The sequence below is a fragment of the Quercus lobata genome, chromosome 1, assembly GCF_001633185.2.
Source record: "Quercus lobata isolate SW786 chromosome 1, ValleyOak3.0 Primary Assembly, whole genome shotgun sequence".
Taxonomy (NCBI): Eukaryota; Viridiplantae; Streptophyta; class Magnoliopsida; order Fagales; family Fagaceae; genus Quercus; species Quercus lobata.
Genome location: NC_044904.1, coordinates 514,814 through 530,773, shown reverse-complemented (window position 1 = coordinate 530,773; position 15,960 = coordinate 514,814). Strand labels below are relative to the sequence as shown.

Here is a 15,960-nt window from a genome sequence, read left to right as displayed (position 1 = left end):
GAATAAGTGGTACTTTATCAAATAGAATTGAACCACAGGCCCATTAGCATAACACCCTCAAACAACAGCGAAACATGTATGCACCAAATTCTCTTATATAATAGCTACTAACATGCTTATCACTTATTCAAACACCATCAGCATCATTATAATTGTTATGTAGTTGCAAGAAAGATTGTGAATAATTATAGATACAATAACCAGAAAAATTGTTACCTTCCTGACTTCGAAAAATGCCCAGCACCAAGTTCACATTTAAACAACAGTAGGTTATCATCAGTCTTCAGATCCCTCAGTTTCGCCACAAACTTAGCAGGTTCAGAATACAAAACACGTGGATCTATCACAATGCACTAGCGTTCAGATTAAATGAGAAGGAATATATGCATCATATATAAAATTATAACATGTTTCTCTGCTGTCAGATAACCATCATGAGGGTCAATTTGGCAGACTAACAACCATCCAATGTATCACATACAATGATCGTCCAAACAAACATTAATTTGACAAGATTGTACCAAGAAAGCATGTCAGAAAGCTTAGTGGGCTCCCTTGTATGGGTATTTAACTAGCTCGCGTGACCCAACATCTTGAACATCTGACTAGTTTTTGACACTTTGTATCATGGATTAGAACTTCATCTATTTGAAGTTAGTGCATGCTATGATGGTGATTTGCCAAAAATAAAAAGATAAGAACCTACATAGAGTTTTCATGCCAAAATTACTAACCTACTGGGTGAGGCCTAGGGTTCAAGACTCACTAAAGTGTGTAACTTACTAATCAAAAGAATAATGGTTATTTGTTTCGGATATAAATGTACATTTTTTTTTACTTACAATAGTTAACACTCATAAAAAGTGTTAAGCATTTATGCTTACCATTTAAACCAGCTGTTACAAGAATGTCAGGATAATTTTGTGCCTTAACCTGCATAAATATTGTTAAAGGTCAGATCAGAATGAAGAATGATGATAATCTACAATAACACACAACTCTGAAATCATGTTTAAATGGTGAAAATGATGACTAATCTAGCTTCACAGTTCAGAGAAAACTGGTCAACTACATGTAAAGGAAACACATAGAGTTGTATAATTCTCACATTATCAACAGGGGAATATGACTTCATGTAGAAGTAGAACTCCTCCTTCCGAGGGTCACCCCATTCCTGCATTAAGAGAAAGTAATCACAGGTAGATTGTCTGCACCAGCACTATCAATAAAATATAACCAGATCTACTTGCAGCACCTACTAAGAGTCAATTAAAATCTTAAAATATCAGAGACAGGAGGAGAATGTGAGATAAGTATATCAGTAGAACCATGAACAACGTAAAGAACCACTCGCAAATACAAAGATTCTAATCAAAGCATTCCAGTATCTCTATAGCACATATGAAAATGAAAGACCTCAAATTTGGGTGAATCCTATCTTAGAGATATAGCCTGGTATAACGATAAAACATGGTCCACAAAACAAGAGATTCATCACATGTAAGGCATAGCTACTAGTACAGAGTCTTATCAAATGGTAAATGCATGGATGTACTTATGCTTGTATGCACATCATTTCCATGTTCATATTCGCCTGCACCCTGCATTACAAAAGTTTACTAGAAGAACAAAGTCACTAGTTACTTTCTGTGTTCAACAACCCAAAATTTAAACATTTTCAAAGGCTGAGATAGCAATAACATCAGAATCTCATGAGAAAAAGAAACACACCTCCCACTCTGAAGTGGTAAGAGGGATAGTTGGATCCAACATTGTAGTCAAAACATCTACAAAAGGTACTCCAGCCACAGCAGCCTTGAACAAATCAGGCCTCATATTAAGAACAGCACCAATAAGCAATCCTCCCGCACTTCTTCCATTAATGCACAATTTTTCCTTTGAACAGTACTTGTTTTCTATTAAGTACTCAGCACAAGCAATAAAATCAGTGAAAGTATTTTTTTTCTTCAACAACTTCCCATTCTCATACCACTGCCTTCCCATTTCACCACCTCCACGGATGTGAGCTATTACATAAATAAAACCCCGATCTAACAAAGACAGCCTTGATGACTTGAAACTGGGATCTACGCATACCTGTTTAGAACAAGAAATTTTGAATTATAGAGTGAGTCTGAATGAATTAATTGAGTACAAGTGAAAAACAAAAAGAAACAGAATAGATAAATGGGTGAACATAGCATGCAGACCAGTTTGCATGAACATAACCAAAATGAACAGCCAATTGATGAATAATATGTTCATATAACAGAAGGAAAAAAAAAGTGTTTGATTACATAAAATAGACTTTTAGCAATGCATTGATTGACTGCTGTACTATTTCCCATGATTGGAGAACAGTGACCTATTAGACCAGAAATGTAGAACAGAATCCAGGAATGTAGCCTCTAATTAGGATGTTGAAGCTTCTGATGAGAGTCAGAAGACCCCAGAAGAAAGGAATGGATAAAACAAGTGACTTAAACTTCAACAAGTTGCAGAACATTACAATTAAAAGGGCAAGAGTACTAGGAATAGTACACCAGATCACAAAGTTTTTCCTGTAGAATGGATATTCCAAGTGGATAATACATAAACATAATGCATCAAAACAGCATTCTACGACAACTTTGATCTTTGAAAATCATATTTTGTTAAAATATTAAAAAAAAAAAAAAAAAAACAGATGCCACTTTTTCCATTATCACTATGGTATTAAGAACATATAAATCCCTGTTTGTTCCAGTATCCTCAGTTTAATCTACGAAATAATTCATTACCTCATAAGAGCCATAGCCATAAAGTAGTAATGGATCTGACCCATCGAGTTTCACAAGATCCTTGCGATAAACAATTGATATTGGAATCTGAGTACCATCTGGAGCAGTAGCCCATTTTCTTTCAATAAAATAATTCAAGGCATCAAAACCCCCCAACACCTGGGCAAGAGAGAGGAGAAAATTACTGAATTATGATGTACAATAGTAGCTGCAATATATGGGACATAATCTAAGATATTACACAAGAAATTAACCTATTTTTATGTTATTGCAACAGAAAAAACTAAAAAGCATTCAATCAGTACATGTATGTCAGTCTAGCATGTAAATATATCTACTACTGAGATATTGATGGCAACAGTCTTCATTCATATTCAGTTCTTTAATAATAAAAAAGAATTACAAAAATTGACATACATAAGCCTGAACTATTTGGTTAAATACATTTTTGATAACATGAACCATGCAAATGCATACTTGTGATACAAGCACTTTTCAACAAATGTAAGATGAAGTCAACCCTCTCAAATTTCAGTCTAGATCAATCTAAACTTCAAAGGTATGAATAAAAGCAATAAAGAACTCAGGGAGGATGGGGAAGAGTGATGCAAAATTGCAATTCCTAAGCAAAAGGAGGTCTCTATGACTTTCAAATAAACCACAAGTCCCAGGAGATGATACCAATAAGATTGAGTATATACTTCATTAATAAAATCAATTAGAATTAAGTTTCTCTTGGTCATCAAGAATTTTCACACCCTTACGGTCAAAAAAATTCATGCAATAGTTTTAGCAAGTTTTGAAAATGAAGTATTCTTAACATTTTTGGAAATAATAGAGCAGGAGAGGTTATTGTAAGAGAAGGGGGGTGGGGGGGAGAACGTTGTTGAAACTTTTTTTTTTATTCATATTGCAACAAGAATTTGAGAGAGATACATCTAATCATCTCAAATATGTGAAATTTAATTTGATCAAATCATCACAAAGATTTTGAAATATGTGCTTCTATGATCTTTTTTTTTCACAAATCTATAAAAAGCAATCGACAAAGTTTATATATCCTCTTTTTGGTAATATTTTTCCAAGAATAACCTCACTGATTCAATGTATGGTTTTCTGCCACCCCCCACATCTGAGGATTCTTGGCTTTAGTTAATGTTCAAGCAAACATTAAGGAAAAATTTAAGTGCTGATAAAATGAAGCAGGCATGTAAATTATGAGGTCAAATCACATGTGTACACACCTAAAGGACTAATTCAAATTTATGTCAAGGTCTTGATAAGTTCCAGCTTAATAGGCAGCAAGCACACTAATTTTAAATCACAGGAAAATGAGTGCCTCTCTGCAACCATGCACACAATTCCATTAACAGAAATCATGCTCATAGAAAAGATCAGAAAAGAAAACAATATCATTATTTTATATTAGGAACAAAAATTTTATAAAGAACAAAGCCCTAGTACACATGTAGTATACTGGAGCCCCACCCAAAAATTAACTATATCTATTGTTATAAGCATGTAAATCAGATGACGATTCAGAACACAATAATTTGAAAAGGATCTGTTCATATAGCTTACTGTTTCAATCTTCTTCAAGACAGAAACGCCTGTCTTCATATCATAATCATATACAGAGGGAGGAGTCTTCATTGAGCTATAATAAAACCGTAAAATGCTGGAATTAAACTGTGACTCTGATGGATCCACTGAGTATATGGGATCAATAAACTCAACAAGATGACCACCTTGAAGGCTCTTAAGAGGTTCTCCAACATCTGGAAGGCCATAAATAGTTACTTTTGGTAGACCAGTTTCACGCTCATATACAACGAGATGATCGTTAAAGAGTTGTATATCCTGAATTTTTACACTGGACAAAATTCAAATGTCATAAGTTTTTTGACCATGGAACCTCATGCCCTCCAAGAATATTGAGGGAACAGTAGCTACAAAAGATAATAGCACACTACATGCAAAATTTTCTAGAATGGATATGCAACAAATAAGTTCACAATATGACAAAATTACACACGCATCCTTGTAAGTTGTTATTCCTTTGCTATACATATAAATTGAACCTTTTAAAGTAGGACATAGACATAGACATACAAGGATAAGTGGTTAGAAAAAGTGCAAATTGCTAACAGTTGGACAAATATGTTTGCTTAGAGACCATTTACCTAATTACCGGGACAAGGCTATGTTTTTTCCTTCCAGAATACACATTATGTATGCGTTTTTTTTTTTAATCCCCCCTTTTTTTAGGGAGAGTGAGATCTCTTAATATGGATAAACCGACTGACAAAGACATCCATTATGTGACAAATTATATATGAAGTAAACATGTTCCCAGCATAAGCTGGAGATATTGAACCAAGGTACAGAACCTCATGTGCCTAGCATAAGGAAAAAAATAAAAATAAAAACCACCACACTCTTATCTGAACCCCCCCTCCTCCCTCCCCTTTCTCTCCTTCCCCATACTTGGAAAGCATTTCTGAGCTTTGGACCTCTTTCCTTTCCCAAATGTGTTGCCTTCTCTTTCTTAGTCTTTGTCCTATCCTTCACAACCTTCATATTTTTCTTTTTCCATAAAAGTACATTCCTTCCCATGTAGTAGAGGCATCTGCTTATAAGTATTTGCTGAGTTTTGGACCTCTTTCCTTCTAGTACATCTAATCAGCATAATTGAGCAGTAGAATGATAAATTCAAAGTTCTAGTAGACTTATCCAAAAAATAAAAGTTCAAAATTCTAGTAGTCATCCCAGGTTTCCCTCTAGTATATCTAATTGGCATAATGGAGCAACAGAATGATAAGCTCAAAGTTCTAGTAGTCCTTCAAGTATGTCCTTCACATTTCCGGATATACATCCAAGTGACTTTAGGTATGTCCTTCACAGCTCCGGATATACTTATGATCTGTCATGACTAATTTACTATCAATTTTTCTGTGGAGACATCAAGGGTTCAACCTAGAGGAGAAGAGGGTTTCCACTTTTCAGTGGAGGGATGCCTTATTCTGTAGCCAACTATTGTCATTTGATTAGTATCCATGTGTATATGTTTCGTATCCATGGATTTGATGTAGAATTTTGTTTTCATTGAATCTATGACAATCCTTTTTCTTGCATTTATAAGTCAAAACAAGGAAATTGACCTTTAGAACATTCAACACCATGAAGCATGAACATATTAATCTAGATTCTTAAATTTGTTACTCAGTAAAAAAAGACAAGCTTATAGGATCAAGCATGCCTAGATTTTCTATGATTAACATGCGCACATCGTGTAAAGTTGGGAGAGAGGAAAGTTCTATAGCTTCAAGGACAGGAGAACAAATTTAACATGTAGCATCAGCAAAAGTGTACTATTGCAAAAGATATTACAGACTTTCATGTTAGCAGAAAATATGAGATAATTTAGAAGAAAGAAGAAACATTTCAGGTATTTGAATTCTTGCCACTTTTGAATATAAGAATTCACAGTAACTTTCCAGCATGAATTGTATTGAATTCTGAAAAGAACTAATTTTGATCTGATGGTCCATGACAGGATGATCCAAATGTCAAGAAGTTAACAACTGAAATTAAAGCAGAAGGGGGTCTGATTCTATACAATGTTTTTCGACCACATTCAGATCTACACTCTGTAGGTATATAATACAGTTACTTTATTTGTTTCATATATTACATAGAACACATTTGTTTCATATATTACATAGAACACAAGAAACTATATGAATGTGTTAGCAATGTAAAACTTGTAGGAATTGATAAGTACCTTTGTCTGTGAGGAAGAAGAAGCGTAGTTGCATTAGTATTATCCAGAGGACAAGCTATGAGTTCAGAATTGAAAAACTCATCACTCCTCCTCTGTATAAAAAAATGATTCCCACAATGGCTGACTGAGGTGTCAATGCCATCTACACGAGGTGTGAGAACTTTAAGTCCATCTTCAGGGTTTGAAACATCAAGATAAAAGTTAAACCTAGTATTTTTACTTTCAGAAGCAACAAACAAAAACTTCTTGCTTTCAGAAGCTTGAAGATCAAGAGAAAAGGTATCATCTTTTTCGTAGTAAAGACAGGTATCGCTCGATTGCTGTGTTCCCAATTTATGTAACCATGCCTGTGGACAATAACAACAGAGCATTAACATAACAACTAACAAGCCCATTTATTGTGTTATGTAATTTAGAATGAAATGTGTGGGAACTAATTTGGGTATGGATGAGGATAAATTTAGCGATAGAAGAAGAAGAAGAAGAAGAAGAAGAAGAAGGAAAGAGAAGAAGCTACCTTGTGAGGGCGGAGAATGTCATCCATGGTGATGTAAACTAAAGAGGCATCACTAGCCCATTCAAGATAGGCAGTGACACCCACAAGAGGGTTATCCACAGTAGCCCCAGTTTCAGCATCAATGACATAAACAGTGTAGATCTCATCTCCTTTAGTGTCCTCGGCATACGCCACCAATTTGTTATTGGGACTAACCTGTAGTGTAGTGTAAAAAGCTTTGTAATTTGAGAAGCAAATTAATTGGTATAATAGTCAGAGAGAGAGAGAGAGAGAGAGAGTGGACCTTGAAAGCAGCAATGCTATAATAATCATAAGATTGAGCCTTAACATTCTCGTCCAAGATAATATGCTCTTTTTCAGCATTGGGATCCGTGGGCATGGTGTCGTGCACAGAAGGTGGGGCGTTGGGATTGGGTACAGGGCGCCTACAGTGTTGAACGTATTCCTTGCCCTCAAGAGTCCTCTGGTAGTAATAGTAAGCGCCTCTGCGGACAGGGGCAGACACATCGTCCTCTTTGATCCTCCCTCTGATCTCCGCATACAGCTCATCTTCAAACTTTTTGGAATCGGACATGAGGGAATCGGTAAAGGCGTTCTCTTGTTGGAGGTAAGAGAGCATGTCAGGATTGGAGCGAGAATCGTCGCGGAGCCAATAGTAGTTGTCCACCCTCACGTCACCGAACAATTCCATCTTGTGAGGCACCTTCTTTGCCACAGGAGGCTGAGGCTGGGCCTGTGTGGTCATAGTGGCCGTTGATCGGACGACGGCGGCGTTGTTAGAATTATTAGAAGAAAGGGAAAGAGAGAGAAGCAGTGCGTAAACGACACTTTTTACACTGCTCTGATGATGATTATGATTTACAACAAAATGCATCCTCCTCATCATCATCACTCACTCACTATTTATACTCCCTTCCCTACTATTACGCTAAACCCTTTTCTTTTTCTTTTTTTCTTTTTTTTTTTATTAAAAAAATATTATATTTTTATTCCTTCCTTGTTGTTTGCGCGGGAAGGTTTCAGATTGGATTGGTTGGAATTGGATGGATTCGATTCTAAACTATTAAAACAGTAAAAAAATTACTACTAGTAGTATTCTATTTTAGTACTAAAGCAAAATAAAATATATAAACGGACAAACACAAAGACAAAGAAACACGGCAACTTCGTTGGGAGTTGGGAGTTATTTTGTGCTAGCTAAGCTATAGCTCAACTCCAAAACCAAAACCATTTGTGTTGTTGTTGGAGGAAGCTTCTGTGCTATTGTGCTTTTCTGTGCTTTTGTGTGCTTCACGTAGGAAGAAGATAAATAAATCCCGGATAAGATAGAGAAGACAAGAAAAGTCGCTTATTTATTTTAGTTAATATAGGCTCTCATCTTTCTCCATTTTCTGCTTTCTTTTTTCTTTTTTCTTTTTTTAATTGAAACAAAAGCATTCTCATTCTGATAGAGGGAATTCTGTCTTTACCGTAAACAATAACACAAAACACATTTTAAAACATGTATAATATATATTCGGGCTCCCATTGGATTTACTTTTCCTATCCTTCCTCCTTTGCCCATAGCATTCATATGTTGAATATGATGCTAATCCAATCAAATTTACGTGGAATCAACGATTGATTAGTAAACATTTTGAAATTTCCATTACTCCTCTTTTTTTCTAAGGCCAATGTATATAGTCAGTAGTCACTCACTTTTATCAATCGGAGTCTTAAATCTCTTTTTGATGAATTCATAATTCCCACCCACCCACCCCCGCATTGGAAGTTTGAAAACTAATAATTTATCTACTCGCATCATTGCATGCGTGAATTAAATCTCTCTTTTATGAGTTCATAATTCCCACCCACCCCCCACATTGAAATTGTGGAAACTAATAATTTATCTAATAGTCTCATTGCATGCACTTTGCATATGTGATGAGGCTCTTTTTAGGTTTAGTAGTCCTATTTTATAGCAAAAAAAAAAAGCCTATATTTTTATTTTTTATAAATAATTTTTATTTTGAAAATCTAATTTATAAGTGAATAAAATAATTTGAAAATCAACAAGAGAGTGACTATTTTTTAGGCAATATATTAGTGGGAGTTAGAATTGTATGTTTACCAAATTGTCCTTTAATTTTGTTTCTACTTAAACATAGAGGTGTAGGGACATTTTTTGAACAAAAAATAAGGATCGCAAATAAGGGAAGCCCCTAAAATAGTAGTATAGAAAAAACAACTTTGTGTCTTCCATTAATCTTTTTTTTTTCCTTTCCTTTTTTGTATGATTTTTGTTTTAATAAACTTAGTGTGATTGTTTTCTTCTCAGCTAAAAAAAAAAAATTTTTCAATCCCTCCACCTTTTCACCCTCCCAATCAAACACAAATAAGGAAAAATAAAATATTTTTTATCCTCTCACTTTTCCATCTACTCTCTATTTTCCATCTTCTCACTTTTGTATCATCTCAACCAAATAGACCCTAAAGTCCAAAAGCATACATGCTAAAATACATGCCATAAGTTCCTCAAAAAAAGAAAAGAATACACACACACATATTAATAGCTAAAGCTGAGAGATAATCCAATTAGGTTTTAAATTAGATTCCAATTTTTGTCTAATTTTGCCTAACATGTCCAATTTAAGTTTTTTTTTTTTTTTTAATTTTTGTTCTAGGTGAGTAATGAAGTGCAAAAGATGAAGGGTCTAATATAAATAAATCATCAAAAACTTAATAAACAAAAAAAGAAAGAGTAAACTCATGTGTATATCTAAAATAAAGGGGAGAGAGAGAGAGAGAGAGAGAGAAATTTGAATCCATACAAGAGAGACAACTAAAAATTTTTGGCTTCAATAGAAAATATTTATTGATTATAATTTGTATTAATAAATCTAAATATATATTATTAATAGCCAAAACTGAGAGAAAATCCAAATTCTAAATTAGAGTCTAATTTTGCACCATGTGTTTCATCTAATTTTTAAATTTGTGTGTCAAGTGAATTATTATATGCAAAAATCAAAGAGTCTAAATTCAATTAAATTCTAAATTGAGTTTTAATTGGAGTTTAATTTTGCACCATGTGTCCTATCTATTTTTTTAAAATTTTTGGGGCAAGTGAATTATTTGATGCAAAAAATGAAGATTGTAGATCCAATTAGATTATGTGACTGTTTGGATTCGGCTGAAAAAACTAGCGCGTCTACGTCTGGCGTTTTCCTCTTCTTTTATTTTTTATTTTTTGATGCACGTGTTTCTAGGTAGGAGACAAAGTTACTGTTTACACACTATTCATGGGACCCACAACCACTTTATTTAGGAAAAAAATATTAAAAATGGGTCCCATGGCACTATTCATACATTTAAAAATTATTTTGTTACAGTATTTTCAGTTTTCAGCAAAATAAGTTGTATCCAAACGGATTCTATATATATATAATCAATCCAATTTTAACTTGCTTCTTTTATATATATATATGTAGTTGCACGATTTTCCTAGCCCAAATTCTATTGATCAGGCCTTGGCCCAAAGCACAACCCACAATAAATATTTGGAGAGGATGGGTCAAAGAACTTAGCCTCAGTGAGCCTATTCGGTCTGGTACATGGACAGTATTATTGCAGAAAACAAAAGCATAAGAATGGATCTCTCAAGTGTAATTCTATTTCTTCAGTTCATAATACAGTTTCTCCGTCCCCTTCTTTGAGGGACTCCACTACATTATATAGTTCCCCTCCTCTCATCTCAACCTTACACTTGTTGATCATCTAAGCATCTACTTGAGTACCTGTCCCATCAGACGCCCTCATCTCTCCCTTTGTGAGTTGCAGAGGCCAAGGCGGTACTGTTCAGGGGTCTTTTCCTCATTAATGCGGCCAAGAGGGTGGTTGGGGCGCAATTAATGTGGTGGTAGCTCTCCATAAGATATTTTGGATTTTATTCATTTTATATGTTGGGAGGATGAACTGAAATGGCTGGGGAGAGTTCCTCGTCTGGGCTTCGTGATGTCCGAGGAGGAGTTACTCCTCAGACAGGTTTCCTTGGCGTTTATTGGGATTGGGTAATGCTTCATATGTGGTTTCTCTTCGGACAGGACGCTCCTCGGACGGGCCTGAATTTGGAATAGCCCATTATTTCTGGGCCGGGCCCCACAATATATATATATATATATATTTTTTTTTTATTGCTATGGTATGTGAATTTTTTTGTAATAAATAATTATTTTATATTTTTCATTACAATAAGTTGCAAAATAATTGATATTATGTTATTGCAATGATATCTTAATATTTGTTGTTGCAATAGATTGTAAAATAATTGATATCAGGTTATTGCAATGCTATCTCAATATTTATTGTTGCAATAGATTGTAAAATAATTTATATCAAGTTATTGCAATGCTATCTCAATATTTTTCATTGCAATAGATTGTAAAATAATTTATATGCAATGGTATGTTATTAATATTTTTGTCATTGTAAAACAATCATCATAAAATTCGAAAAAAGAAATGGGAAATGAAAGAGGAACCTTAAATGTCACACGTTTTATGTTTACTCATCCTAAATAAATAAATAAAAATAAAATGGTATGAAATCATCTAATAAAGGCTTAACCCGGTCCAACCGGTCTTGGCCACCATGGCCGAAATTGGACACACAAATTTATTAGCTTGATCCTCGTAAGATAACAATAATCTCCAGCACCTATAGAATGATCCTTTATCTAATCGTAAACATTATTTGATTCAAAATTATCATGAATCAAAATCAACCCAATTGAAAGAATATATAAGACTAGAAATTATGAAGATTTCCAAACTTATAAGGACGAGAAAGAGGGAGCTTAGTACCAAGAACTAGAGGTTTTGTTAGTCTTCTCTCTCTCAATCTTCTCTGATTGGCTGCGTCTCTCTCTCTCTCTCTCAGTCTTCTCTGCTCAAATTTCTTTCTTTTCTTTTCTCTCAATGTTTCTTATAAACGCTCTGTAAATCTGCTTCTTCCGCTTCCCCTTATTCTTTTTCTTTTTCTTTTTCCTTTCCTTTTTCCTTTTCCTTTTTCCAATCGTAGTATGAAAGCCTTTTCTCTTACTTTTTCCATTTGTAGTAACCTAAAACGGTGTCTGATCACTGGTATGTGAATATTTTTTGTAATAGATAATTATTTTATATTTTTCATTACAATAGATTGTAAAATAATTGATATTAGGTTATTGCAATGTTATCTCAATATTTTTCATTGAAATAGATTGTAAAATAATTTATATGCTATGGTATGTTAATATTTTTGCCATTGCAATAGATTTAAAAATAATTCATATCAAGTTATTGCAATTGCAAGGATATCTTCATTGCAATAAGCTATTATTTCAAAATGACTTGTGAAACTTAAGTCATTTTTCATTTTGGGAAGCACTATGCTGGGAAACATGGTTATTGAAACAATTAGCAAATGACAAAATCTTTCATCCAAGGGTTTCAGTAACAAAAACCATTCTAGAATGATGTTTTATAACTTTGTTCCTCAATGCACAAAGCTAGTAGAGTAATTATTGCAAATCATATAGAAACTTATACTACCTTGATACCGGTCTATACCTATGTTAGGCCCCACATATAAGGGTGAGGAGGATGACCTGAAGCCATGGTGGAATTGTGAGAATTCTTCATAATCCAAATCTAAAGAAAGCATAATATAAGTATGTAAGTGAGAAATGATATACTTGAAAATTGCGAAGGAATGAAGAAAGCCACGCAAGGCACCAAAAAAAAAAAAAAAAAAAGCCTAAGCCGATTCTAACAACTAGCCTAGGAGAACACTCACTCACCCAAAAAAAAAAAGTCCTTCGGCTTCCTTTCCCCTTATTCTTTTTCTTTTTTCTTTTTCCTTTTTCCAATTGTAGTATGAAAGCCTTTTCTCTTACTTTATCCATTTGTAGTAACCTAAAACGGTGTCTAATCATTGGTATGTGAATATTTTTTGTAATAGATAATTATTTTATATTTTTCATTACAATAGATTATAAAATAATTGATATTATGTTATTGAAATGATGTCTTAATATTTGTTGTTGCAATAAATTGTAAAATAACTGATATCAGGTTATTGCAATGCTATCTCAATATTTGTTGTTGCAATAGATTGTAAAATAATTAATATCAAGTTATTGCAATGCTACCTCAATATTTTTTATTGCAATAGATTGTAAAATAATTTATATGCTATTGTATGTTAATATTTTTGTCATTGCAATAGATTTAAAAATAATTCATGTCAAGTTATTGCAAGGATATCTTCATTGCAATCAGCTATTATTTCAAAATGACTTGCGAAACTCAAGTCATTTTCATTTTGGGAAGCACTATGCTGGGAAACATGGTTATTGAAACAATCAGCAAATAACAAAATCTTTCATCCAAGGGTTGTTGTATTTGTATGTCACTATTATTAGTGGCTTCTGAGATTTGAAGCCCGTGATCAAAGGCATAGCCTCCCAGAAACTGAGAAGTAGAGAAACCACCACCGCCGCCGCCGCCATCGCCACCACTGCTCAACCACAAAACCTGCTCGAGCTCCATTGCCAATTGTTTTCTCTGTTTATTATTTGCTGTTTTGTTTGTTTAATTGTCTGAACTCTGAATAATAGAAACCCTAAACTTGGGTCCTTTTTATATATGGATAAGGAAACGGTAACACTAAGAAGGAATAACGTTTGACACATAAGGTGAGGACCAATGACTTAACCAAAATTTAACCTTCTTAGCTCTTATGTTGTTTTTCCTATCTAGTATCTACTACTAGTGGGATTCGGACTAAGTACTCCGTATAGTGTCATTGGATTGGTTTATATGGTTTTGATATAGACTTAGATTATGCCGGGGTATGAACCCCCCCCCCCCCCCCCCCCCCCTTCTTTTTAGAAGTGTATAAACCTACTTAAGGCCCAAAATCTCTCACGTTAGTTTATGTATAATTGTTTAAAGTTTATTCATAATTATTATGGTAATTATGTAAATTTACATTAACACTGTTATTTTGCATTTAATTTTTTATTATTTCTTTATGTATCTTGAGAATAAAGAAAAATAGTAGACGATGATTATTATGTGTGCAAAAATAAAACAGTTTAAAAAATCAAAATTTTTGTAAGATTTAATGTGAGTGCTCTAAGCCTTTTATACGTTGATGTTTCACATGTATAATTATCAATAACTATTCAATATAATTATCAATAATTATTCAATAATATCTATTTTGTAATGTTTTTACAAACTGTTATTCTGATAAACTTTTTACTAATTCTCAGTTGGGCCTGCTAATAGCATCATTTTTTTTTTTTTTATCAATAACCATTCATCATATTAACCGTTTATAATAAAAAAAAATTTATATATCTAGCATTTTCCCCCAAAAAAAAAAGTTGTGAAAATTTGACAGCGTTCATGCTTCATCAATATTGTCATAATAACTTCATAATTCCCTAATAAAAAGTGGTATGATTAGGATTATTGCTGCTAATACAACTAATAAATTTTGTTGTTCAGGTACTATATATTCTCAGGAGGCATTATCTTGAATTTCCTCCAGGAGTCCTTGAAAAATACTACAAGAATCTCCTAGAAAGCAACGAGTTGTTAATGCTGAGCCAAACCAAAACCAAAACCCTTTCCTAAGTCTAAGTTCTCCCTACTTCAATTGCAATTTCTCGGGTGCAACTATGCACTAGCAGCTCCAGGAATTTTTCCCAATGTGTTCCTCAAGAAACATAAATTACACAATTTAATAAAAAGAAAATTTTATATATATTAACGACAACAACAACAATAAAAAAAACACCAAAATACATAAAGCTTGTGGAGTTCAGTTGTGGTTGTTGTTAGTGTTGCTTAATAGGGATAGACAACGATGGTTGGGGAGAGTAAGTGAGTTTCTTATTTCCTTTTAGCCTTTAGGTTTGATTTAGTTTTAGTTTAAATTGTTTAATGACTTGTAAATCCATGAGGCACTAAGGATTTTAAAAAAAAAAATATTTGTTGAATTAAAAATGTAATTGTGTTGATGTTGGAGTAGTGATAGTCTTAGTCTGAGATAAGATTGATCTTGTATTGGGCTTTTCTATTGGCATTAAACATATACATTTTGAAATATTAATACGTATGCATGTTTCTTATGGATGATTTAAAACCATTATAGAGTATAGCTTTACATTGTGCACCAATTATTCTCTCTACTTATATACTTATAATAAAAATTATCCAACCAATATTTAAGCCCCTAATTTTAAAAAAAAAATTAAAAAAAAAAAAAAACCTACTTGTAGGGGTTTCGGTGGCTTGATGGTGATGGGAGGTCAATATGAAGGAGGTGGTGGCCCCTTAGATTTGCAAATGTTTTGTTAATCTCAGGTCTTTTATTTTGATAATAGTGAAACAATGTGTTTCATTTAACAATCCACAACATTTTTGTGTTTCTCTGTTTCTCCCATGGGTCTTATTGGATTAGTTATTACTATTAGTTCTTAGTATGTGTGTGTGTATATATATACACACACATATATTGCTTTTGTTTTTAATACTAAAATAGTGGCTTTGTTAAAAGACATGAAGAAGAGAGAATGTGTGGTGTAAGCTTAGGTAATGAATGATAGATTAATGAGATAACAGTCAAAATAAGTTAACCTAAACTTTTAGGTAACAGTAAAATAAACTTAATGAAAAGAGGTGAAAAAAAAGAGGCAAAATGCAAAATTAGAGCGCCACATGGTAAAACCTCATGCACTACCGCGTGAGGTCTCTACTTTTATATATATATATATATATATATATTGAAGTGTACATTTTAATAAAATTTTGTTTATTTTGAATTAAATTATTTTCTTGTATACTTCTTTC

At 33.3% G+C, this 15,960-nt stretch overlaps 1 protein-coding gene across 1 annotated transcript; it reads right to left on the bottom strand.

Moving 5' to 3' along the window:
- Positions 1–45: 45 nt before the first annotated feature.
- LOC115968949 (protease 2-like) lies at positions 46–8,392 on the bottom strand. The gene is made up of 9 exons (XM_031088529.1): positions 7,365–8,392; positions 7,082–7,276; positions 6,565–6,911; positions 4,362–4,653; positions 2,781–2,939; positions 1,732–2,097; positions 1,109–1,174; positions 885–933; positions 46–340 (listed from the first exon to the last, which is right to left on the bottom strand). Exons 1-9 carry the CDS (start codon positions 7,968–7,970, stop codon positions 213–215), a joined length of 2,208 nt encoding a protein of 735 aa, XP_030944389.1. The 5' UTR covers positions 7,971–8,392; the 3' UTR covers positions 46–212.
- Between the last annotated feature and the right edge of the window lie 7,568 nt (positions 8,393–15,960).

What these genes read in the sequence shown, in the direction of transcription:
- LOC115968949 (XM_031088529.1), bottom strand. Translation starts at nt 7,970, where the DNA reads ATGATGATGAGGAGGATGCATTTTGTTGTAAATCATAATCATCATCAG. An exon ending in ATAGCATTGCTGCTTTCAAG is followed by an intron (nt 7,277 to 7,364) that starts GTCCACTCTCTC and finishes ACTACACTACAG; the next exon opens with GTTAGTCCCAATAACAAATT. An exon ending in CTTCTTCCTCACAGACAAAG is followed by an intron (nt 4,654 to 6,564) that starts GTACTTATCAAT and finishes AATTTTGTCCAG; the next exon opens with TGTAAAAATTCAGGATATAC.